Genomic DNA, 27939 nt, shown 5'->3' with positions numbered 1-27939 from the left:
ATTCAGTTTTTTTTTTTGTGGAAAATGGAATCGCTGCCAGTAAAATTGATAGTGGCAAACGTAGGTACTCGACGTCACCGTTTGATGACGCAGCACTTGGGGCTTTCCACTGAGAGAAGGCAAAGTAAAAAAAAAAAAAAAACATTTTCAGGAGAGCCCTTTACAGACAAACGAGGATGCCTCCAGGGGGGTAAAAACAGGACCCTTTTCTATGCGTTGGATCTTCCCTATGCCACACATGTTTTACTTTAATACCTCAACGGACAGTCTGTCTCATGTCTGTAAAGGGCTATAGTCTCAGAACGTCTGTAGAGTGTTCTGCCATATGACAACAGTGATTGTGGAAACCAATGGAATAAAAATCTATCCATGCCTACTGTCAAGTTCTGCAATAGGTACTGGCCAAGTTAAAGCAAAGAAGCACAGGGACCTGCTCTGCTCAGGGGGTGGAATACAACTGAAAATCCCAGTTTGGTTTGATCTTTTCTGAATCCAGTTAAGGAGTCATGGATGTGCACATATTCAAGTGCTCTTCTGGCATAAGGAAAATGGAAATCAGGGGTAGAAGTACTATACTCTGATGCTTTACAGCCAGATGAGGTTTTGTTGTCAGCAGAAATGTTATTTACATTGTTTCATATGTACAAGAATCTCCCAGAGATGTTCGGTAAAGCTGCAATGGGGAACTCTTTTGTAAATCTCACATTTGAAAGTCCTTAGATGAAGAGCCATATGGGTCCCTGTTTTAACGCATGTGGAGGTCCTTGCTATGGTATTGCCAGTCTCGATTCAAACCCATTCAAAGGTATGAATAGACAACAACTTAAAATGTTGAACTGTTTAAGAATAAAGAAATAAATAGATAAACAATTGACAAAATTAGAGGGTGTTATGGTTCTTCATCATAAGGATTGAAATCCTCTCGCAAATCAAGACATTTTTTCATAAAGGTATCAGTTGAGAAACTTGTGTTAAATGAACTGTACAACCTTGTACATTTTTTTTTCTCCAAAATATAGTTTATCCGAGTGAGTTGAGTTGTTTTCCTATCATACAGAATCCTGTACACTTGTGTGTGCATTAGATTGGGTTTGATCCTGATCATTGGAGAGGAGGACAGAGGACAGACAGGAGGATGTGGTGAAGTCGTGATGGCGTAGACTGCACTCAGTGAAGACGCTGCACACCATACCGCGGCTCTCTTCTGTCCCGCACCTCGATCTGTGCACAACAAAAGGGCATGTTATTCATTTCAACTGTAAAATATCTTTTTAAAAGAAGCTGAGAGACAGAAGCTATAATGTCATATGGGGTATATTTCTTGATATACCACTGTAATTGTCATTGTCGCTTACAAACTTCAACTCATAGGCAAATGTCTATCTTGCAGCCCAACCAAAGTGGAACGATTGCCAAAATTACAGTGTGTAACTCATAAGCAGTAGATCTTTGTAGTTTTACTCTATTCTCTTCACTTCTTTCAACCAATGGGTTTATGTGACTGAACTGCCCATACTAAGGGCCAATGGTTCTTGCATCGCAGTAATGACAATATAAGTGCTTCACTTTCTTTCAAATGGCTGCAATAATATAATAAAATGAGTAAACTTACCCTTGACACGGCAAAGTCTGCAAGAAAAAACAAAACAACAAACAAAGTGTCAATGATATACATATACAAGGGTGGAATAATAATTTGATGCAAAATGTGCCTGATAAAGGAGCACAATTTTGCAAATTGTAATTTTTTAATTAAAACCATCATTCAGCATCAACGCATCAACTATTTGAAAATCAGATCCATTTCAGAACATGTCTGTTTAGGCAGTGTTAGATGGCTGGATGTGGAATGTTTTGTTGTCTGTAAAGGATGCTGTCTTAAAGGGACTATACAGTTTAAAAATGTTCAAATTATGTATTTTCGTCTCCCTACATGTTCCACCAATGTCCTGAGGTGTAGAATGAGCTCAGACCTATTCACCACAACTGCCTCTAAAATCCTGCACTGTCACTCAAAAAGTTGTTTATTCGGGTCCACATTGCTGTCATGCACAAGCTTAATATAGAAGGTGCAGTTACACGTATGACCTGAGGTGGTAGTAGTGAGTATAAAATGGCCAACTTGCATCTAGCCCCTTTAATAATAATTTGAGCATTTGAGCTTTACTATATGGGACCAGACAATTTGACATTACTTTTGTAGAGAAGGCACCAGCTACTTGGCCATCTCCCCCTCTTTAATGAAACAGATCAGTGACGTGTAGTATGGTTCAACATGTCTTTCTAGACTGTTGACTTTTGCTGTTTCAGTTACCAGTGTTTTGGTGACATTGTTGCACAAACGTAAGAGCACATTCAACAGAGTTGGTGATACTCTTGCATTAAGTGTGTAAAATGACGGAGCCTGTCAGTGAGGTTAATCAGATGAGAAGAAAAGACACGCCCACGCTCTGGAATATCTCCAGTTACCATGGAAACCATCATGGAGAGAGACTGTCAGAGGAGCGAGACATCTTATGTCACTGCTCTGCTGCTCTCTTCCTCTGTCTCTGAGTTGCTGTATCTCTGTTTGTTTTCTACATGAACACAGTGTCAAGTCAAACACATAATTCTGCTGTAAGCCCTATTCCGCCTCACTATTTTGGCTTTTCGCTCAGTTCCTGTTGTCTGTTCCTTGTGGCTCGGCTCTGCTTTTGCGTAGCTGAAACAATGCGATTGGAGTGTCCTGATGCAACACTGTGAAACTGTCAGCAGGCTCACAGGACTACCCTCTGCTCCGCCGCCCCTCACAGCCGCATTCAGAGGTGTTTGGCTGGACTAACTCAGGTCAGGCAGAGCAACTGTCATCTCGACACAATATAGGTTATATATAGGTGCTGTAGAGGGCGCCAAAAACAAGAGATTGGTCTTTCAAATGTTGGCTGTCGTCAATACAGTACTGATACACCTTGGACTTTTGCACATTTTGTCATGTTTACAACCATAAACAGAAAGAAGTGTGGCGTGCATAAGTATTCATACAGCATGAATGAATACTTTGTGGAAGTCTTTTGGGGTCTGACTCTACAAGATTTGCGCATGTAGAGACTGACATTTTAGCCCATTCCTCTTTACAAAACAACTCAAGCTCTGTCACATTAGAAGGAGAGCGTTTGTGAACAGCAGTTTTCAGGTCTTTCCACAGATTTTCAATAGGATTTAGGTCAGGACTTTGACTGGGTCATTCTAGCACATTTATATGTTTTTTTTTTTAAACCATTCCATTGTAGATTTATCTTTGTGTTTAGGGTCACTGTCCTGCTGGAAGGTGAATCTCCGCCCCAGCCTCAGTTCTCTTGCTGACTCCAGCAGGTTTTCCTCCAAAATGTCCCTGTATTTGGCTCCATCCATCTTCCCAACTATTCTTACAATCTTCCCAGTCCCTGCTGAGGAAAAGCAGCCCAATAGCATGATGCTCCCCCCCGTATATTTGACACTGGGGATGGTGCACTCAGGACGATGAGCAGTGTTAGGTTTGCTCCATACATAATGTTTTGCATTTGAGCCAAAAAGTTTAATTTTTTTTTTGTCTCATCTGACCAAAGCTCCTTCGTCCACATGGAGCTGTGTCCTCCATATGACTTCTAGCAAACTTCAAACGGTATTTCTTCTGGCCTCCTTTCAATAATGGCTTTCTTCTTCCACTCGTCCATGAAGGCCAGATTTATGTAGATACGACTTATAGTTGTCCCATGTACAGATTCCCCCAGCTCAGCGGCAGGACTTCACAGCTCCTCCAGAGTTATCATGGGGCACATGGTTGTATTTCTTACCAGTGCTCTCCTTGTTCGGTCTGTTACTTTAGGTGGACGGCCGTGTCTTGGTAAGTTTGCAGTGGTGCTATACTCTTTCCATTTCCGAATGCTGGATTGAACAGTGCTGTTCAAACCTTGGGAAATCTTTGTATAACTTAACGCTGCTTTAAACTTCTCCACAACTTTATCCCTGACCTCTCTGGTATGCTACTTGGACTTCTCTGAGGCCCTCATAGAATAGCTGTAATTATTGAGAGTGAGGAGTTGTTGTTTTCACCCGCTGGAGGCTTGTAGATGGACGAGTCCTGCAGCACAGCAGAAAGTCTCGTAACTTTCCAAAGACTTGTGGCTTTTAAACTCCTGCATCGTGTAGTAACTTATACCAAAAACAAGGTAATTTACTATGTCCATGTATGTGCACGGAGGTAAATGGTCCAGGTCTCTGTGCCGTTCCTCTGCAGGTAGCTCATATGGGTCGATGTTTTGGATGTCCGCAGGCTTCTCCAAACACCGCTGTGTTTGCGCTTGGTATGAGCTTGTTGCTCTACGGTCCCTTTTCTTTCACCTTATCTTTTTGCACTGCTTTACTTTCTTCCTTTTCTTTGTCGTATTCGTAGATCCGTCTCTGTCCCGCCGTAAAAAAAAAATGCGCAAAAATTTAAGTGCTCTGTAATGTGAAGAATACGTGAAATTCTGGGGGCATGCCACTAGTGTACTACCACCATCATGGCCGACCGGCTCAGAGCCCCCCCCAAATCACCCCAATTTGGCACTTGACTCCTCATTCTCAAGACTGAGAGCCTCTATTTAACCGCCAGGGCAAGGTGTGAACATTCTGCAGTCATTAGGAATGTTATAAAGGCAATTTAATGCACTCAGAAAATGCAGTATGAATACTTATGCACGCCCCACTTTTCACTTTTCTATTTTTTGAAAAATAACAGAATCATGTATCATTTTGCTTTCACTTCACAGTTGTCTGTTACTTGTGTGTGAACTTTCAGTAAAATCTTTATGTTTATGGTTGTAAACATGACAAAATGTGCAAAAGTTTAAGGTGCATTAGTACTTTCGAGAGGCACTGTACATAGATAGATAAGCTGTTTGCCTTGTTAACATGTTAGGATACAACAACAAAGGAAAACAACATTGACTTATCTCTAGGTATTACTGTCGATAACAAAAATAATCAACTGAAGGAACAAATTAAATCAATATCCAAGCTCTGAATGAAACTGATATTCATGTTTTATAAGCAAGAATCGTAAAAAACTATCCCATCCAATTACTGTTCAAAGAACATTTGCTCGTGAAGGTTTACACTCTAATGCACCACAAATGCCCCTAAAAAACACTGATATGATCAATTCCAGGCAGCATTCCCCCTTGTCACCTTTGTTGTCTGTCTGCAGGTCGTCCAGGTAGAAGTCTGTCTGGCGGTTTCCCAGGACGAAAGCCAGAAAGGACAATATGAGGGCGTCGAGAATGCCCATGATAGCCAGCATGTAAGCCCAGCGGACGGAGCAGTCGCCCAGGGCGTACTTCCCCGTCTGCTCCCCGCACATGTCCCGGATCACCTCAGCGTCCCAGCCGTCAGGGAAGATCATGCAGCCCAGCACGAGGCACACACCTGTGGGACAAGAGGAGAGAGGAGACAGCAGGTAAGGCCCCATCTATTCAAATAAGGGTGAGCTGCTTCCTGATATACTATTGTGGTTACTGAGAAAAGGCAAACCTGGCTTGAATACAATGCAGAGCAGGCCTCCATGGCCTACATTTTACCACATTATAATACGTCAATGTATCAGTGCAACTATCCAGATTATTAGCTAACATTAAGCTAAATCAAAATGGAGTTGGTCAAATGTGTCATAGCACATCCCCACATGTTTTGAAGCAAGAGACGTCGAAGAAAACAATGGACAACACTGCACATCCACAAAACTACCAGGCTTCTAGTGCTGCTCATTTTGCTGCATGTACAACTTTTTGATGATCCAAAGGCATTGTTGTTCCAGGGACAATAAACAACATATCTCAACATATCACATTGTACGTAGATACCGGTTGTTTGGAGAACAAAATGTCTCAGAGGAATGCAAAAACGCATTGTTGACGTTACAACAGAAATAGTAATCTATACTCTGGCTCTCTGCACTTTCATCACAGCGCGGTGCTCTGGGGAGCTGATGGAGCCGTATTCTCTGTGTGGACTGCAGTGTGCTGAAGGAACTGTCAGAGCCAGGACAAGAGAAACACTCCACACCACAATTCTGTACTGAAAAATCCACTTCATCATCTCTTTCAGCCTACAGCACACACAGCATTACAGGCATTGCTTTCACGACATAGGTTTATGATTATACATCTTTTTCCATGTTCCTGTGTCTACTTGAGCTGTTTTTTTTATTAGCCTTTTAGATTTGGGGAAGCCAAAGGCTCGCTTCAGTCATTAAGAGGTTAATTTCCTATTGTCTTCCTGACACTCCAACACAATACTTAAAGACATACTGCAGGTAATGATCCACACTGACCACTCACACACCACATAGACACAGGCAAAGTGGAAAGTTAAGCTTAAAACTATGTCACAAGTTCTTATACTGTGACGTATTGTGTCCTCGAGTGCAATTCTTAAATGGGGGATTAGATCCAGTTCTGCCATCTGTGGGTGCAACCACTTATGTTTTTCATGCCAGTTTGTGCAGCTTATAGTTACAATGATCTGTGGACTGCAGTCGCATGTTACAAAGAGTGCTCCCCGTGGACTGAACTCGCTCAACTTTGCTCTTGTCCTTCGCTATAGGTACGTTTCCAGAGTGGATCAAGCTTGTGTTGCAAACAAGAGAGTTTCATTCAATGGTCTTCCGGAGGGCAGTGTTTGCGGTTTCCTGCGGATACAATTCAAGGTGTAGGCTGTAGCTTGTGTTAAATTGTGTCTCCAGCTGTAGGTCACTGCTACTATTCGTGCCTAAATGGTTTTGTGTTGTTTAAGGTAGTCTGTTTAAGCGCAAACCATATATTTTAACCAAGATTTGAAGCCGATATGGATTTTTCTAAGACCGATGCCGATTTTTGCGGATATTTATTGGCCGATGTCGATTTTCCTTGGCTGATATTGTAAACCAATATTTTTGGCCAATTTTTTCAAACACATAGTCCTGTAAAAACATAAATACTTGGTCACTCCAGCAATGGGCGATTTAATTTTATTATTTTAGGTGATCCAATCAAAGCTTCTGTGCCAACTTTGATTAGCTGCCTTTAATTAGCATAATTCCGTTAGCATTATAGCATGCTGTTGCTAGCCGCTGCATTTTGCGCAGTGATTCAAAATGATTTTGCGGAGGTTAAAACTAACTCGGCAATTGAACTCTCCAGGTTCGGTGCTTCAAAATGACATGCAGCATGTCCATATTCACTGAGGTTTAGTGAATTTTGTGTATTAGTTAAAAAAAACTTGTAGCTAACCAATTTTCATTGCAATGTTTCTCTTCCCCTGAGGCCTCGGAAGTTGTGAGAGGACTCGTTTTAAAGCTCTTCGCTCTTTCCAATGCAAAAAGAAAAGACTCTATCACTTTTGGTCCTGGAGATAGATCAGCCGATAGCTGATATTGTAAAATTCCAAATATCAGCCCGATATATTGGCTGGGCAATATATCAACCTCAATATTTTTTTACCAACAAAAACAAACAAACACATTTAAATACATGCTTGCATTAAATTGGTTAAATGACTGTATTATAATGTAGGGCTCATGCTTTTTGTTCGTATCTCCATTGCTCCTTTTAGAAGTAGACCTGACGCTGCCTATCCTCATTTGTCTTGAATGAATCTTTTCCGGAAGTTATAATGGATGAGCTCTATCAAAGCCAAAAGGCGGATGAACGGCTAATGCTAATCGCAGAGAGGATCTTCCAGGAAATCCCACACTCAATAATTTTCGGTTGGTTTTGTGCCAGCTGGAGACACATTCATCAAAAATTCATAAACCATACTACCTCGCGCTTATTACGACCTTAATGCTTTCTTCATCTTTCATCCATGTTCATATCTCATGCACAGGTCATAAAAGCAGCTAATAATATTCTGATTTCCCACATGATTACTTCCATTGCATTGCTATTCTCTCATTACTTACAGTATGATGACTATTAGAGATTCTCATTACTATCTCATTATGCACAATCATTTTGGAGAAAGGCTGGACGCAGTTTTCAAATCTCTGCTCGGAATGAGGCTTTTGAAATTTCTGCGCGCACGTATTATTGCTAATGTTAATGCCGTAGCCATCTTAGAATCTGGCGTGAATTCGCCGCCCACCTCCTCACTGTGAATGATGGACCGTGGGCGAAGGCAGGGTCTTCTGAGGGAACCTTATGACTAATGGAACTGCCCAGTAACACATTCTGATAGACCGCTTTTGTGGAAAAGAATAAGGCTGAACACGGTTTACCACACCATATAATACAGAGCACATAGACTCACAGTTCACCTGAGGTCTCAAACATGTAACTTACAACATTGTCCTTCAATAAATGGTAAAATAGGCAGAAGATGTTGCCTATTGGACAATGTATGACATCAACCAATCTGTGTCATCCACCATATTTTGCCTTTGTGAATGTGTGCTCTGAGCTCCTCAGTCTTTATCTGATTGACACAAATGGGATGAGATCCATACATTACACGTGACACTCTAAAGCAGGGATCTCCAAGTACATTTCCATGGGGGTCAAAATATATCGGCCGTGTATTGCCAGGGTTCATAAACAAAAGCTCTAGTAAAATATGTTTTAATTGGAAAATACTATTGAGGAAACTTTTTTCAAGAAATGAACAATAGTGAGCCTGACAGGACTGTAGCCTCATAAAAAAAATGGCTTACACTTGCATTGCATTTTACAAGCCTGTGTCACAAATTTCTGCCACACTGTAGGCATTATTCATTCTCCACACTCAATGGTGGTAAGTGACTACTGTAGCCACAGCCGCTCTGGGGCAGATTGTCCGTTTACCACGTGGCTATAATGTTTTGTAGGGTTGTTTCGATGTACGATATCATCGTCCATCGTGATGGATGGGCAACATCACGATGGAGAGCCACCACCGTGATGCCACGCCCCCTCCTGTCATAAACACGCACTGATCTTCTGTGGGCCTTGTAAACCTTCAAACTGTGCAGGGATTGCACTGTAAATTAAATCACGAATATAACTAATATACACGCTACTTTAAGTAGCCTGCCAGAAGCCAGAAGACATGATGTGTTAGCCGTAACATTAAAGTAAAGACGCAGCGCTGCTCTATTTGACACGCGGGGCTCTCTCTCTCTCTCTCTCTCTCTCTCTCTCTAAAAGCAGCTTCACTCCAACACAGCATGGTCTTGCTTTGCTTCGTACGGAAACTAAACAGTTTTACAAATGACGAGATGGCTCTCACATCGGAGCTAGCAGAGCGCGCATGGGTTTAGATATCCTCACGAAGGACTGAGAGAGGAGAGAAAGAGGTGCGGTGCAGGAGGTACAGGTTACGAGCACACGGACCGGGCGGCGCGTGGAGCAGCTTCAAAAACGTAGGCTACGACACAAACTTGTAAATATTGTCCAGTTCACTGTTTCTTAAACATTACATTAAAATTGAGCAGATGCAAATAATAATCTCCGATTTACACTTGTATTAGTGTGATAAGAGCCTTGGTATTGAGGAGGAGTTGAAGCTATGAATAAGTCGTTCTCCTCTCACACTTTTACGCACGAGTTTTAACACATTTCTTTTGCAAAAGTCGTGTTCCGTGACTCTGTTCAGATCATGTTTAGTTTAGATCCATTTCTCCTGCGATCTCACATGTTTCCTAACATAAATAATATGCAGCTTATATATAGGCTATGTAAATATCTTTAAAAATGCTTATAATGAGAAATGGACGATATCATCGTCCATCATGATGGTTCACTGTAAACATCATCAACTGCCAATTAAGGAGACATGATCACCCAACCCTAATGTGTTGTTTATATCCTGATCTCCTATTATGTCAATGCCCTCTGCTGAACACTTGTGGAATTCGTTCCTTTCTTTCTTTAAGCTGCCCCCTAGTGGCTGGAGTGAGCATTCAGGTTATTTCCTTACAAATTCATAATTCCGCACCGGAATTGGTTTACTTTTCTTTTTTTTTACATACTCCGGAATTTGTGCTCTACAAGTCATGGGCCGGATTGAATCATCCGGGCCGCTTGTTGTAGACCCCTGCTATAAAGGATGACAATGTTTTTACAGCATTTTCCCTAGACAAGACACTGCTGAACATAATGTGCAATCATTAATGTATGAATCACATACAAATGTAAGACTGGTACCACATGAGCCAAAGACCTTTCTAAACTCGGCCCCTATAGCCTGTGTGTTAGTTTTCTTCTCACAATACAAGAGTGAGAAGAATCGTAACCATCCTCTACTCACTCACCCTAGGCAAGTTCACAATACATACAGTAAATCTCTACTGCTTTGACGACTGAGAGCCTACACAAACAAGATGTAAAAAGTGGTAAAGTTCTCCTTATGATTATGGTTAAAATGCTGTTGCGACAAAATCATGCATTTGAACAAAGAAACTTGTCATTTCATAAACTTGTCACCATCATGTTGAGAGAGTTGTGGATTCTGTCGATCTAAAAATACCTTACACCGTTTGCAGAGCCCGGGCTCCCTGTTCAGGACCCTGCTGCATGCTCCACTCTAAGAGAGGAACTTCAAACGTATCGGGGAGGGGTTCAAGCAAACACACACCAGGCGAAAGCTGATGTTGATGGAAAAGAAAAGAAACAAAACTCTACAATAGCAACTGCTCCTTCATCAAGTTGATTTTTCTCATTGCGGCTGATCACGGCCTGTCAGTGGCCCGTCAGCTGTCAGAACAAGAACTCAAAGCGCGTCAAACAATCGAAACATTTGGAGAGAAATAAAAAGGCAATGCAGCAATTTATTTATAACTGTTTGGGATATTTATAGAGTCATTACATAAGGATTTTGTCAGACTTTCTTATCTGCATGTCCACACACATCTTGTTTTATTTGAGCCAAACGTGGTTACGTAAGTGTTCCCAAAATATCACCGGAGTGCTATATATGCAATGTGTGTTATATATATATATATATATTTTTTTTTTTCATCAGAGCAGTAGTCACGTGAAGAATTCATCAAGTGAGGGGCGCATTCATAACTTTATGAATATGATTTCACAAGGGGTGACCATCCAGTGAAATTCAAATCAAAATATTGCTGCACATTTAAAGAACTGAAAATGCAAGAATGAATAGCACAATATGTTGCATGGTGGTTCCATCCACACTCAGGCTATGTTGCATATACTGTTGTTGTTTCCTTGGGCCAGACATGTTTGTGTCATCCTCTTGAAAGAAAGTTCTACTTTTTGACACCTTTATTTTCTTCAAACACTTCACCAACCTTGTGTGATTGGAATTGGCCAAATCCAAGCCACAATATCATTTCTATGGGTTGAAAAAAACAAAAAAAAACCATTAAAGCTCGAAGGAAAAGTGAGGATTAGAGCCAAGTAGATTAATGTACACTGTTACCCAATCTCCCACTCGCAAAATCTTCGGTTTGTTTCCAAGAACTCATCTTAGCTTGGCCTCTTTTCACCAATTTTCACTACGCCGCCCCAGAACACAACCAAACCAAGGCTCTCTCATTGGCTCCTAAAACATTCTCCTTGCCATTTACCCATTAACCCAGTCCATTTTGATATGGTATTTATATTTACATTTTTTTTTTTTAAACGTTAGACATGCAACCTCCAGTTCTGCCTTGGTTGAGTCTAAACCACTCAACTCTGCTTTCACGACTCTATAGTTCATAATCGTCCTGCTCTCCCTGGGCAGTCACTTTCGTTGAACCCTTGTTTTTTTAAAGGGGGATCTCCTTGTCGTTCTTCCTCTGTTATCTTTTTGGAAGTCTTCCTCAGAAGCCCAAAGCCTAACAACAGGGCTATTTATAACCGTGGGTAACCTCCCGTGGCGGCTGCAGTCCCCGGCTCACCTCTGGAAGTGTACTGGAGTCAGACGCGGCGCGGCAGAGTGGAAAGGTGTCAACATGCCCACATTAGGACCGCCCCCACCCCACCTCACCCCCCATGTCCGCGCCATAACGTAATAGCACAGTCCGGACCTCGGGCTTCTCTGCTCATCTGTCTAATGGACACTTTTTTAGTTTTTTCTTTTCTTTTTTTTGTGTTGGGGCATGTGGTGCGAATGCTGCTGAGGGGGCACTTTACTCCCGCCCCAAACCCCAGGGTTCAGTGCCCCACTTGGCATGGAGCTCCCCCACACCGAGGCTCTACTTCCATCTTAGCTGTACTGTTGCATCTTATTTTTAGCCTTTATCCAGACGATGCTTGTACTCATATATTAGCATACATTAACACTGAGGCTGTGGCCAAACCTATACTGTTCACTCTATAATGCACTATATTAGGCTTTTGCTGTTTATATTGGGTCACGGATGCCAAGTGGACTCCAGTCTAGTGCAGACACAGTTTCTCACCCTCGCGTCGTGACAGCAGGTTTACGTTAACCTGTAAAGTATTTACCTTAACCGAATGGGTGTTCTCAAATGTTTTGTACATATACTGCAAGATCGTGTGCTCTATGTTTTTTAATTTTGCGGATCTGTTTAGCAGCTTACCCAAATCTAAAAGCATCTCGACCAGAGCTTCCAGCCTAACCCTCACTTGAAAGCTAAGGCCTACAAAATTGATCGTTTTGTTGCATTGTCGCCGCATTTATGTCACATTTCTGAAGCGTTCTTGTCATGTTTTTGTCACTCTTTTTTTGCATTTTGCTATTTTGACGCTTTTTTCTTTTAGATTTAGGTAAGGCCAAACTGGACAAAATATGCTCGGTTCAGGTGGGGGTTAATGCCATTTTGAAGATGCTAAATAAGTGTGCAGTGTAATGAATAAATAAATACAATTTGACTTGCGGCTGATTCAAAATATGACTTTAAACTTTCATTTTACCGTCATTTTGATTTTATAAACCACTCAGGGTCACAGCGCTGCAAACAGCACTGGTATTTCTACCGTGTATATTGCCAAGAATTGTGCTATTTAGCATAGAACACATATGCATAACCATTCCTAAGGGTTTTTATGACACCAACAAAGTGGCCCCGAGTCCTACTGAATGTCAGTGAGCAGCACTGCGTGTCCGTTGTTCCAGCAGCTCTAAGCAGAGAGTGTACAGTGTAGCCTTCCCTACAGCCTACCTATACTGATGAGTGCCCAAAACTTACATTAGAATGTTCTGTGAGTGACACGAGGTGAGGCAATAACACGGCCCAAACACAACCCTTTTCCTGTAAGTCCAGTAATGCATTTGGACCAGCAGCAATTCCCAATCACTTCCTGTGCATACTGAAGTGGTCATTGTGCCTACAATGAAAAAATGTCCTTTGAGAGTTGAGAAAGGCATTAGAGCTAAATGCTACATCTTCAATTCATGTCAAGATGAAGAACTTTTGTAACTATTGGAGCTAAATGTGAGTCTTTATTTTGTTACAACTTATAATTCATCTACAAATCCACTTATATGTGTTGGGATTCCCCCCTCAGTTCCCATATAAGGAAGCATATAGCAGTCATTTTACATCAAGGCTTCCAAGTGTGTTGCTGTGAATGCCAGACACCTCAAAAAGTGAGGAAAGTTGCACGAGCTGTCGCACACTGCCTTTTTATTTCTTTTCTTTTTTTAAACTTTTCTTTTACCCAACCTTTATGTCCGCATGTCGGGATCCCAAAGCCTTATCTGCAGTGCATCACAGAACCCAACTAATTCCCCCCCTTACAAACAGATATGCTTTACACACATACACTGTAGTTAAAGGGCAAAAAGTAAGGGAAAAAAAAAAGAGAAAGGATACATTCTCATTTGTCCAAAGCACATCTTTTCCACAGGCTGCGGGGCATCTCTCCACCTCTCCTGCTCCATCTCACGCTGCGACAATGCCATTGCGAGGGGGTCAAAGGAATCCATTATTCAGCTGCACTGCTATTTATGGAAACACCCTGGTGACTTTGGAATTATTTATTAAGTAGCTGATAATTAAAACATGGCCGTTTGCAGGGAAGAGCAGAAGGCAGAAATCTCGACTGTGAAGCTGCGAATGAATGAGTGAGGCTGGGAGATTCCCCCGGGAAACGCTCTCCCTTTGTGGGGCTATATATAACTCTGAGCATTGCAGCATGGACGCGTGCACGTGGGGGAGTTCATCCACATACGTGCACTGGCAAACATATGACGCACACGCAAGCGCTGCTACTGCAGAGAGAAGGGGGATACCAGAGAAAAACCCCATATACTGCCTCCACTGAAGAGAAGAGAAATGAGGGATGTTGCAGTGCAAATAATGCGATCAAGTGATGATGAACTCACAATATACTGTATATGCTCCACATCGAGCAGCGGTTTTCAAACTTTTCACACCAAGTACAACCTAAGAATAAGAACACATCGTGCTCATACGAAGAATATTTTACAGCAAGACAAAACTTCAATCCTTAGATATTAAACACATCCAAACAAGTTGCATTCTTTCCTTGATTATGATTTTCATGATCAATAGGATCAACGTTTTATATTTTTTCCCTATAAATAAATGGTTTTATTAAACAAATAAAGAACTGATCACAAAACACAACTACCCTCAGAGCTAAACTAAGTATAAATGAGGACGAATTCCCCATAAGAAAACCCACGTACATCCGATGATACGCGTACCATAGTCAAGAATCCCTATGTATATTATTAGTGGACTTTTTCTGCTGTTGGATCAAAACAGTGAAAAGATGAACAAGCATCACTGACCTTCCTGACTTGATGTATTTTTGAGACATGTTGTTAACGAAATAAATTGAATAATACAACAGGCAAAACTAGTCATATTATTGAAAAATGTATACAAATGTGAAAGAATCGCTAAATATCAAAAGGACCAAAACAAAACGACAAGGCACTATGGAACCTAATTCTGCGTCACGTGGAGGCCTTTTTATACATGCTTGCACTAGCACGTTCACACAGTGATTAGGCCAACTACTGCAGCAGAGAGAAGGGGAAAACAGGAGGAACCCCCATAGTGGCTCCAGCGCGCAGAAACAGCCTCATTAATAATTCACTTCATTTACAGAGGCTTACGCACTCGCATGAAGGGGCGCGTGTGGACAGCACTTGTATGCATGAAACGTCAGTGTAAACGTACTACCCATTCACGCTTTTTTGTAGTGTTTTTACTGATTTCTCTACAGAGGACACTGAAAAAAATACTGCATTTGAGGATGCATAGGCAGTGTTTTAAATGGAACATTCACATAGAAATCTGCAATTTGATGGGGTATGAGCAAACACTGTTCTTACTAACTTAGTTTAAACATGATATTGCTTTTTAAATGTAGAGAAAATATCCTACCGAGTCACTACTGGTAAATACTTAACATCGGATGATTTATATTTTAGAATCTCGACCATTGACAGTGGATTCTAAATATACTGTCAATGATCTCGACTCGTTCATCATTATGAAATGCACAAGGAAACCCCGAAATCTTAAATGTTCAAACAACAAAATCCCATGCTCTATCCTAAAAGGTTAAGGAAATAGGCTACTCATAAACCAGCTTCTTTCTATTATCCACACATTTGCGCAGTGAGGCAGGTTCACATGAGGTTTCAAACTAAATGTTCCAACTCATAATTCATAAGCAGGAAGTGACACATAACTAAATAATAGGCAAACAAAACACCGTGCCCAAAAATAGCAGCAAATGTGCACAATGTTCACCAATATTTCAGTGTCAAAGTAGTAACAAAGAGCAACAAACAACCGGAAAAGGACTAAGTGTAGCCTACGTTTTGTTGTTTTTCTTTAATTATCAAAGGCGCCTAAAAAAAAACAATCCGTTTTTGGTGATTTCAAGGCCGAACCCAGACTTTTGAACTCTGATACGAACCTTGTAGTATTTTCTGGGCACATTTTAAGTCCTAAAGGTCCAAATTATGTATCTTTTTATTCAGATTTTTAAACTTCAGGGTACCCTAGTCAAGATGTATAATAATACATGTCTATAAAATAAAACCTAAATGTTTAAATATGACACAATTATACTGCACAGGCCACAATAAAACATAATCATTTTAGTGAAGGCGTCTGGAAGAGACTTGGATTACTCCATTTGATCCACATCATAGTGTGGGCTGGCGTTGTGAGTGCAGAAGAGAGAGACTAGACATGTTTGAATGAAATAAAACACCACTCCAGGAATGTTTAAATGGATATAACATGGTTGAAAGCTTCATAAAGTCGGACTTGCATAATATACAGTAGACCCTATAAAAAAAAATGTTCTTGTCCTTTGTTTATGCCATCATTTATGCTCTTGACATTGCGTTGGGTGTGTTCACAAAAGTTTCAGGGGTTGCATGAAATCTTTCAGAACTGGCACTGTCTGATATTTGGAACTAAATCTGTCTCGAGATCAAAATGTGAGGACACACAAGGTCCTTTTTGTCCCCGAAGATTATTTACTGCTGGGGACATGACACATCGAAGCGTTTGCCAAATCTGCCGCACCCCTCGTTCAGCTGACTTGGTTTCTAAAGTGAGCCCATTACTCAGCCTCCCCTTGAGCGCAGACAGAACTGGGGGAGTTAGCATCACCTGTTAGCGGTTAGCCTTTGGTCGGTTTGCTAATGGCCCCACAACTAGCCTACTTTGAGTCGTTTACACGTCGACCCCATTATTCCTTCACATATCCAGGAGTATGTCGGCGAGATGTGCCTTAAAGCTGCCCCAGTTTCTAGTCATTCCCAGCCTAAGTCTTACACGCCAGTTCCAAGCCTGCCAAACTTAGAGTGAGGACGAAATAACAATACTTTCTACATTTGGGTTACTGTTTTTTTGTTGTTGTTGTTGTTGTTTTTTGAACAAAAAATACGTGTCAAAATGGATTGTGCCTGGAGGACCGCATTAGCGTTTCTTCATGCTCCTCCAGTGTGAGTGGTAGCATGTGGGACCATGATGCCGAAATGAACCCCCAGCACATTGTTATTGTCTCGTTCATTCAAGTTTGTCTATGCTTCCACAGGAGGAGGTTAATAGTCCAAATAGTGGCGTCAAAGCCAAAAATGCTCTCATTTAAAGCAGTACTAAGTAACTCGTGCTACACTGACAGAAAAGACAAAGGGAGGGAGGGATATTGTACATCCAATTACACAATGGGGAGGATTTTTTTCACTCAAACTTGGCTGTAAATACAGTTTAAGTTGTGCTAAGCCTGCAGTTAGCTTTGCCCCGTTAGCCTGTTAGCTTCTTCTTTGTGATTCCATTAGTGTGTATTGGTGACTCCGACCCTGGTCAGAGACACCAGGGGGAGATGAGAGACCCCCCAACACTTGTACACTTGTATTACTCCCAGAGGGACTACGGTAAAAGAATTTATGTAGGTAAACAAGTTACTTAGTACTGCTTTAAGTGTTATTACTGTATCACTTAATTAATTAATTATATCAAATCTTAATCTACATTGTCTCTTAACCTCATACCCCCCCCCCCCACCTTAACCGAGGGCATTTTCCAGTTCGGCTTTACCCAAATCTAAGATCTTCTGGACTGGAGAGCCACAGTGTTATTGCCTCATTTGAAAGCTAGTGCCTACAAAACTGATCCTTACTTTTTTTGTTGCGTTGTCGCCGCATTTTTGTCCCATTTTTATTTATTTTTGTCACCTTTTTGTCTCTCTTTAGACACCTTTATTGTTGTATTATTGTTGCTTTTCTGGTGCCTTTTTGTCACTTATTTGTGGCCTTTTTTTCGTTGCTATTTTGTTACGTTTTCACCGCTCTTTTTAGGCTTTTTAGTCACTTTTTATTGTGTTTTCATCCTCGTCATGCTTGCTTTTTATTTTAAAGCAGCTTTGAGATTTGGGTAAAGCCAAACTGTAGAAAATGTGCTCAGTTCAAGTGGCGTTTCAGAGGTTAAAGCTTATCCTAGGTCTCTGTCCAGTTCTCTGCTCTCCATTGCTGGGATGTGATTAACTGGCTGTCCTGTGTCCACTGTCGCGCGTGAATGTGAGTGAACAGAGAGGCCGGCACTGGCTCATTGACTGTCTGGAGCGTCCAAAACATGCTGTGCTCTGGACTCTGCCAACGTGCCCGCGTCATAGTGTCCTGACACTCAGGATTCAATGATCCTTCATCCCATCTCCAGACAAGGCCACAGAATGTAGGGGTGGCTTTGATATTGGTTTACACACAAGTTAAACACAGTAACAACATGGTGTCACGTTATTTACCAAAAGTACAAATGAAAAGCGCAAAAGCAATAGGATAGTTTCATTTGGGGATCTGATCTTAAGACGAACAAGTGGAGTGCCATCCCCAAACAAATGGCCTTTCAACTAATTCCATTAAAGAAGAACATCTGCTCAGAAATAGAACACTACGTGAAGCCTTGCTTTGCATTTCAAACATCATAAGGGGTTCATTTTTAATTCAGTCCTAACACACTGCGTTTTGGAAGGCCACTCTGTAGTCTCAGCTGTCCTGGGGAAAAAATGAGACATGTCTGGCATTCTATGTAGCTCATACTGTCCATGGACCACCTCCAAACTCACACAGGGTGCTTCTTATCACTTAAGGTGTTCCAGCCTGGTCCGAACTGGCCTGAGCGTGTCCATGCTGAGGTACATTCTGTCAGGGCATGGGGCCAGGTGACGTGCTGCTGCCCCAGTGGGAATGGCCTCTGATTAAACGCTTCTCTCTCAGGGGGTGGACGGCATTAGCCCTTTCGCCAACAACTACTTTTCCTCACAAGACAGAGCTCTTAAAGGAACAGGCCACCGTTATTCCAAACTGAGATATGTTCTTACCTGAGCTTAGACGAGTTGATGCGTACCTGTCTGGTCTTTACGCGTGCACTCAGTCACGCACAAAGACCAAAGACACATTTAGCCTCTCCTAGCATATTCCTATAGCTCCAAACTGAGGTCAGCTTAGGGGCGCTTCTTCGTCCGCGCAGTGATATCTTCACTTTACTGCGCAGACGTCAAAGTGCTCCTATGGTATTATTGACCGTGGTACACATAAACTTGTCTAAGCTCAAGCAAGAATATCTCAGTATGGAAAAACGGTGGCCTGTTCCTTTAAGAACAACGCATCATAAGAGGCATCTTAACTTTGATTTAAAAACAAAACAAAACATCGTCTTCAATACTGTTTTTGAAATGTTCAGATCAAAAGCTACAACTTTATTATCATGGTTTAAATAGGGTCAATTTTGCCTTATTTGCACACATACTTAAAACCATTAAAATAATATTAAGCATCATCAGCGGAAGTGGCTTTAATGTTGCATGACCATTTAAGTGAAGGCTCAGATATGGTGTTTTACATTGGCGCGTTTCCCTTATCTCTCCCAGCCTGTCATCTAGCTGATAGATGTCTGAATGTGCATATACTGATACAGCACATTATATTCTGCTGAGTCATCACTTCCCTGTAATGCATTTCCTCTATATTATGCCCACATCACAGATAAGTGTACGGCCATCTTGTTTTAGTATCCTCCCTCTGTCATCGATTACTGTGCTCAGGTTTTCAGTTTGAGGGCCACATCTTTACAACCTCTGCTCTTTTCCCTAAATTTGTGCTGATTCTGATATTGAATCTGCTGCTTTTATCGTAGTCGGCAGAACAGGGCATCGAGTGGGCAGATGCGGACAGGGAAAAACAATACCAAAAAAGTGCTGATATCTTTGTAACGCCAGCTTTTGCTGATGGTTCTACCTCTTGCACACGGCACACACGCACCGATTGTTAAGTGTAGAAGTTGTATAACTAAAATGTACAGCATTTAGAGTTACTGTTATGGCTTGGTTCATGTATTCAGTTTAAATGTATTCATTGCACAAACTTTACATTAATGTCTGATGATACAAAGCAGAAGATTGAAGCTACTGCATTATCTAAAAAACGGCAAAACCTGAAGCTACGTTATTTCAGTAACTTCAGGACAAGTGATTCGTTTCTACCCCTGTGCTGCTAACTCACTTGTGGAGGCTGCACGTTGGATCGGAGGACAGATCCTAATGCGCGCTTTATGTCAGGCTTAAGGTCTTACAGTCATTGCAGTCATTTAAACGCCATCGCGCCACATAAATCTCAGTTAGCATGTGTCCGTCAGAGGAGCGAGGGACTGTGGGGATGCCATTGTGGCTAATGAGCTGTGACATGAACCGTGACTGGAACATGTCTGCTGCTCATGTATGAGGACGTACCAAATGTGGAGTGGGGGAAAAAAAACGTGTAATTTGTGAACCAGTATTTACATCGTTCAAAACCACACAATCACTAAATCAATCTCTGATCAATGAAGTTTTTATGTAAGACTCTGTACAGGTCATTATACACTTTCTCTATATCAAGCTGGACTTCACTCGTCTCAGTGGACAGTGACTGTGTTGTATTTTGTCTCAACAATGATCTGGACAGGGCCTGTAATACCAGCTTTCCTGCATCAGGAGTGGACTAGGTTGTCTCAGGGGGAGAATTGCAGCTTCTTCAGTCCTGCCAGGAAGACTGTAGAGCAGGAAGACTGTAGAGGAAGACTGTAGAGCAGGTATGCCCAACTAAATCAGCTCAAGGTCCGCAAACTTTTCTTTCGTAACTTTTGAAGATATGTCCATATATGTACATATGCAGTCATTGCTCTTGAACATGTTAAAACATGAGCTGATCAATTAATCAATCATTTTGCTATGTTATTCAAATTGATTAGATATTTTTTATTCAGCTTTAGAAATTAAGTATATTGAGAGGATGAGAAGCCTGGGGGGTCCGGACTAAAGTCTCTGGAGGTCCGGATCTGGACTCAGGTGCTGTAGAGTCTTGATTCTTGCCGGGTCTTATATACTGGGTCCACCAGGCAGGGATTTGAATGCTCCCTCTGCTGCCCCCTCTACTGTATGTATATGTGTTTGAAAGTCTATCTACTCGCACTGAGTTGGAGAGTGATGCAATTACAATTCTCTGCTGTGTGTTACACGTGGTGGAATAGACACTAAAGAGAACAGACAAGAACAAAAAGTAATTTCACCAAATGGATTGTCACTGATACTTCTGGACAACCAAAGGTCGCTGCTTCTCCCTTTTATCTACATGATATTTTATGCTGAGAGGCACACTAACCCCTGCGCCACTATTCACACCCTGACTATTTGGCCCCACTGACGGCATCACCACAGCTGCACAACATCCCACCACAGCGGTCCTCTTTACCACAGATGTGGGGGAAGCCACTTGTGCACATATTGTAGCGTAATCCGACATCAGAGACAAAAGCTCACCTGGCTGGGAACACTAATCCAATCGACCCGCAATCACGCCTCAAAATAGCACCAGTCCATGTACACTAAGCTTTATGTACCGGGACGTCCACATTGGCCAATACTCCCCACTAATGATGAATGAGTGAATTTGCATTGGATAAGCCTAGTGTGCTGTTTTCACACGTATTGAGTGGAATAGAGGAGGATTGTGCCTGGTATTGCTGCGTAGAGTGAGATTTGCAGCCGGGAATTATCAGGAGCAGATCTGGTGTCAGGGGCAACAGTGTGAATGGGAAATCGGTAGACTACAACTGGCCTTTGTGCTTACATAAGGGCTACAGAACAAGACAGCACTCTGAGCACTTGTGGTAGCGGTTGCAGCAGAGCGCTTCCTCACCAATCCAGAGGTTGCTTGCTAATAAAAATAATGATGAACATACTTTTTGGGAACAAAACACTTTTCTGTTCTAAAGTACAGAAAAATCATGCATTAATCTGTCCAGGTATAAATGGGGACAGTGGCAGAAAAGATTTCCCTGCGGGACCTTCTCTGTATACATACGGAAGCAGGTATAGGTTTATGTAGACTGGGTATGAAAGCAATTCGGACGTTCTGCTCTCCCAAAATTTCATCCACAGATTTCATCCACACCGTTCGTGTCCTAGCGCACTTCCTGATGCTATTATACTGCATTCAGACTGAAGGCGATGGAGACTTTTCTGATCTGTTTTATTGCCTTAATGGTTTGTGCAGCCCTGTGAGGCAACTCCTGTTGTAATATTGGGCTTTACAAAACCACTGATTGACTGAGATGTCAGGGGCGAGTGATTTTGAATGTGTTCTGAAGCGTAGGAAGGAGCTCGTGACTGAAAAATAACTGCTGTTTTGGTTCTAACTAGTCCCTCTTTGTTACTGCCATGTCCTATGGATCTTGAACTATAGCTATACATGATCTACGCAAGGATCTCCCTAGTATGACACATATCCAGCCCATACGTCCGAATAAAGGACTATTATTTGTGCCAGTGGACAATGATTATTCCAGGTTAGCCTCATTAGCTTGATACAATCGCCTACAGCTCATTGTTGATGAAAAGTCCGCAATAAACCACAAATGCTTCAGGCCCGACTCAGTGTGTGATCATCTCAAAGGCTGCTTTATATAGTTACTGTATTGACGTTATTATTGCATAATACTTGTTTTCACCGGATCTATGCGCTGCTAAGGAGCTAGTTAGCTCCGGGCAAGCAGCTTGGCTACAGACTTATTTTTTGACATGGCTGATGTTCTCACGTTGAAAACACAGACACGATAAAGTTGTATTGGGCAGAGAGATAATCAGAGACTGTCAGTGCTTATGAAATGGCTGCTTTTTACTAAAGTCTGCAGGGACAGCTCACAGACCCCAGGGGCAACGCTGAGCTATCCTGCCCGGCCTTCGAGGCTCCGAGCCGGGCGGGAGACCGTACAGTGGGGCAGTGCGTGGCTAAAAGTGTCCACTGAAGGCAGGCGGGGAGGCGGGAGGTCCGAGCCCCAAATGTAGGGAGTCGGAACAGTCGAAGTTTGCATCATAAAATATCAGCTACAGAGTTGTATTCCTCTCTCAGCAGAAGATGAAGCAAGCAGAGTGAACGAAAACGCTCCGGCAGAACCGGAACTTGCGAAGACTATTGTTACCCATAATGCACTGCAAAATTCAGTCGCTCCCCCGCCCATCGGATGAAATTTTGGGACGCCCGAATTTAAGGCCTACTATCAATAATTGAGAGCCAAACGGAGTTTTTTCAGAGGACATCACCAAACAGAGAAATAGATCTAGTTTACTTAAAAAACAAAACTATACTTGAGGAATTGCATGTTCCTTGACAAAAGCGATCTCAGTGCTGGGTTTACAGCAATCAGGGCAAATAGATATACAAGCAATAAGACAGAAGATGACAAAATGACACCATGTAATAGTAAAGGCAAGTGCTGCTGATAAAGTGGTATATTGTTCACAGTAGTAAACTGTATGAGGTGCCTGCAGGAATATTAAGCTGGCTAAAGGATGAGATACAGACCACAGATGTTAAGAAAGCTCCTACCATGCACGGAGGGTTCCACCCCAAATCCAACACCCTGAGACTGTACACTAGCCAAGGAAGACTAGTGAGCGTGAGAGCCACTATCCAGGATGAAACATCCAAGATCCAAGTACATCAAGGACAAGGCTCCAACAGATGACGTGCTCAGTGAATGTCTCAGACAATGGGGAACAGAAAATGAGGTGCTGGAGGTTCTGTCATGGAGGGACAAGCTTCTACATGGGATGTACCACCGAAACAAAGACAGCACAGAGGCCCCTGAGACAATCCAGCACATAACTGCAGGGTGTAAGATGCTGGCTGGGAAAGCTTACACGGAGCGCAAAAACCAAGTGGCTGGCATAGTGTACAGGAACACCTGCGCAGAGAATGGGCTGGAAACCCCAAGGTCAAAGAGGGAACAATCTCCAGAGGTGGTAGAGAATGACCGAGCCAAGAATGGTAATGGCGAACCAACCGGACATTGTGGTGGTGGACAAAGAACAGAGGAAAGCCGTTGAGGTTGACATAGCAATACCAAGTGACTGCAACATCAGGAAAAAGGAGCATGAGATCCAGAAGATCCCAGGAAATACATCAAACGTCTCAGTCCAGTGCAGTTCTCGGAATAGCAAAGATACCCGCTTGGAAGAAAAAGACATCGCACACGGAGGGAGTTTTTTTGTTTTGTTTGAATGCTTAATATCTGTAGATTTTCTGGGCCCATCCACATGAAACAAAAAAACGAGCACGTCATCTCTGTCAGCCAAAATTGACAACATGAAAATAAGCATTTTTCCCCCCACATGTGTATTCAAGACTTTAAATTATGTGGAACAGAAACAATGAATAGCTTATGGACAGGCCCTCAAATTCCAGAGCATCATAAATGCAAACTTGACCATTTGAAATTACTGTTTCACTGTTTTAAGCCTCAGCCAAACAAATCCTTAATCTTTTTAAAATGAAATGAAACAATGTACTGCACAATCTAATCTCCCAAATAAACTTGTTCTAACCAAGTGAAGAGAGCAATAAAAATACAAATCCAGCCCTAAAGTGGGACAACACTGGATTACTTGCATTTATATTATTGCTTCAAATCAATTGGAAATCACCATCAACAGAACATATATGTATACATGAACCCTCAAGCTCCCAGGACTCGAGCTTGGAGGAAAAAAAGAGACTGGGTGAATTTCCGTTTGCACTTATCTATCGTCTCCGCCCCCACTCTACGTACCCAGGAAGAGCACAAACAAACACGTCAGAGTTACTTGATGACACGGCACAAAGGTTTTTTCACTGCAGTTGTGCAAATGTTTACCATCTTATTTTCATTTTTGGATTAACATCTCCATGAGGATAATGTTTTTTTGGCTGTCAAGGAGAAGCCCCATTTATAGGTTTCCAAGCGATGACTTGTGTGTTGCTTTTTACCGATGAATGCTTTGTAAACAAGGAATTATTGAGGTGGTTTGTAAGAAACAGGTCAGTGTATGCTTTAATCATCATAATGCTTTCTTCATGTCTTACATTTACGGTGACAGGTAGTGTGATTCTTGTGTTAATGTTGTATAGAAGATCACAAAACAAACAAACAAAATGCTTCTCCACCAGCCAATGCCCAACAGCACAGAAAATAATTTCAACCACTAATCATCTTAAAAGTGTATATACTATGCTGTCCCTTTTGAAATGAACAACACATGTTGTATTGCCATGCGGTTGTCTCGAAGCTCTCAATTTACTGGCCAATCTCTGTTATATTCTGACCTATAATTGTCATCAGACTTTGCTCATAACTTCCTCCTCATGGTGCCTGGACGCACTATTAGAAATTGTGTGAGGAGTTCAATCATCCGGGAGGAGCTTGGAGCAGAGCTGCTGCTCTCTCACACTGAAAGGAGCCAGCTGAGGTGGCCACCGCAGACACTGCCCTCAGGAGGTGTTCTGTTCCGTCAGGAGGAGACCCCGGTCAAATCACATGGACAGTGAAGGCGGCTTCCTCCGTGACCCGGCCTCAGTAAAGCAGAGGATGATGGACAGACATTGAATAAATACATGTATTAGAAGAATGCTTAATAAGCCCTCTTTCTAAAAGTGCATTATTTATCATAAATAGCAACTCTGACATGAGAGAACAAATACTGTCTTTCCATGGATTACGCAAGATTTCTTTTTCAATGTTTGCAGATATTTCAACCAATCACCCAATAATCCAAATCTACCATCACATTTGTTTCAAACTACCCCTTAAATATGCATAAGAAAAATGTTTGGGAAACACTGGTATTATGTTCCTGTTCTAATGCACAATGGTGCATTACACATTTATCATCTCTACATTTCTGCGCAACAATTTTCCTGTAGTTAATTTAACAGCATATGGTTATATGCAGATAGGAATATAAATGAAATGTATGTGTCACCATTTATTCTTTGTTTTCCCAAAGTATATTCTACTAATAATAGTTGAAATGTGGACTGTGTTTTCACAGCGCAGCTTCTCCTTCCTCCTTTCCCATGAGGGCCGTATTTATTGGTTAACACAGAGGCGAATGCAATTATAATCAAATAGGTAATGTTGCAAATACACCGTTTTGGCGTCTGGCCCCGCTTGTATTCCATGTTGCAATTAGAAAGGCCATCAGATTGTTATTATTTGTTTTGTGAAATATTAGGTCTATTGTGAATGATTGGTTCCATTTGCTAAGCGGCTCATATCCAGCTCAGAGCACACACAATGGCAGAGCGTCACTTACCGCACAGCAGCTGCATCCACGCGCACGTCTTGTACACGGTGGAGGTGTTGCAGAAGAAGAAGAGCGCCATGCACGCGATGCAGCTGAGGGTCAGCACCATGGACAGCAGCACGAAGACCGACGCCGCTTTGAAAGCTCCGGACGGGATGGAGCTGAAGTCGGAGAAACTACCCACGCACGTCAGCTCGCGACTAGGCGACGGCCCAGTGCCCACGCAGTAGTGGAACAGGCCGAAGTATCCGGCCTGCGGCGTGTTGACGCTGTCGCCGATCCAGTAGGGCTGAATGAACACCACCACGTTGACGATGGCAAAACAGATGGTGAAGATGGCCCACAGCACGCCGATGGCACGCGAGTTGCGCATGTAGTTGTCATGGTAGATCTTAGAGGCTTCTTGGGAAGGCAACATGTTTGGCCTTTGTGTAAGATCTCAGTATAAAAAAAACAAAACAAAAGAAAAACGAAGAAAAAACCCACGCCTTTTCCACGCACAGGCTTGAATGGGCCTACATAATCTAACACAACACTAATGATGGCACTCAGCCGTACGGAGCCGCACAGCGCCTCTACATGCACACAGCCCCGCGTTACCTATAGCTCTACTGAATAATTGACCAGCACCAGTGATTCAACATAGCGCTCCGAGGCGCGTCTCCTCGGGGCCCATCAATGATTAAGAAAAAATGCCACAACAAGCTTCAGAGCGGGTGCCTTTTTGTTGTGAGCAGCTTCAAATGTGCGGTTCATCGCCGCGTCGTGTCGCTGACACGGAGCCCGTCGAACAGTGCCAGCGGTGCAGCCTCCGTTCCTCTGCGTCCCCAACATCCGCGCGGGGTGCTCCCCTCTTGTCTCAGCTCCTCCACCGCTCCTCACGTCTCCCCCGAAAATAAAAAAAACACACACACACAAAGACTCCGCAGATGTAAACGGACGCGCGGTGTCACACAGTCCTCTCTGCGCGCATCCTCCACCGCCTCGACTCCATTATCGGCTCGGTTTTGCTCCTCTTCTGGCTTTCTCTCGAGCGCTCCGTCGTCCACCTCCTCCTCTTCCCCGCGCGCGCTCCCCGGAAGATGCTGATGTTGTACTGATGACAGGCAGGCATGGAGCGCGGACACGTACGCGCGCGCCTCAGCAGCAGAAACAGCAGCAAATTTGCATCAATGCGCGCCCCCGCCGCTACTCACCTTGAATTGGGAATTTAGCAAAATAGCAAATCACGTTTAGTGGTAATACATGACCCCGAGAGAGGCTGGATGCAGAGCAGGGGATGCTTTTGAGTGTTTATAGCGTCTTTAAAACACTAGTTGGTGGTCATATTAAATATCGTATGCTATAATGCAAACAAAAGGCAATTTTGCATTAATTTATCTTAAAAAAGAAATATTTTTTTATTCCATAATATCCAGTCTAAGTTTATTGTCCAAGTTGTCCTGAAACTGTTCACTGTTCAGATTCTGTGCTGATGTAACTAGATCCTGCACACCTATTTTATGCAACAATGCCATAAAATGCAATACTTAGTAACTTTGCACTTCTGCTACAGTGGTGTCGTTGTGACCTCCTGTCTCATGATCGGAAGGTCAGGGTTTCGAATCCCAGCTCCTGAAGATGCTGTAGTGTCCATAGGCAAGACACTTCACCCACATAGCCTCCATCTGCTGTATTTGTATATGAGAGTGTGAATGGTGATGGTTCCTTACTGTAAAGCGCTTTGGGCTATGAAGGTAGCACAATATAAGATGAGACCATTCACCATAAGACCATTTCTTCCCATTAAAAAAAAAAAAAAAAAAACACTGGTCAAGGCTTCACTAGCTCACACTTCACTTTGTACTTTAACTAGTTCAAGCAAGCAAATGTGTGTACCTCTCTTTTTTTCTCAGTGTTTGCATAAAATATAACTACAGTC

General features: G+C 42.4%; 1 protein-coding gene across 1 annotated transcript; it reads right to left on the bottom strand.

Moving 5' to 3' along the window:
- Positions 1-26: 26 nt before the first annotated feature.
- On the bottom strand, positions 27-27107 carry lhfpl4a (LHFPL tetraspan subfamily member 4a). Its single transcript, XM_079557653.1, has 4 exons — positions 26028-27107; positions 5188-5424; positions 1613-1629; positions 27-1221 (listed from the first exon to the last, which is right to left on the bottom strand). The coding sequence occupies exons 1-4, from the start codon at positions 26434-26436 to the stop codon at positions 1168-1170; spliced, it is 717 nt and encodes a 238-aa protein (XP_079413779.1). The 5' UTR covers positions 26437-27107; the 3' UTR covers positions 27-1167.
- Between the last annotated feature and the right edge of the window lie 832 nt (positions 27108-27939).

Source organism: Gobius niger (assembly GCF_951799975.1).
Source record: "Gobius niger genome assembly, chromosome: 6".
NCBI lineage: Eukaryota > Metazoa > Chordata > Actinopteri > Gobiiformes > Gobiidae > Gobius > Gobius niger.
The sequence above is the reverse complement of the archived record's forward strand: the minus strand, read 5'-3'. Positions and strand labels throughout refer to the sequence as shown.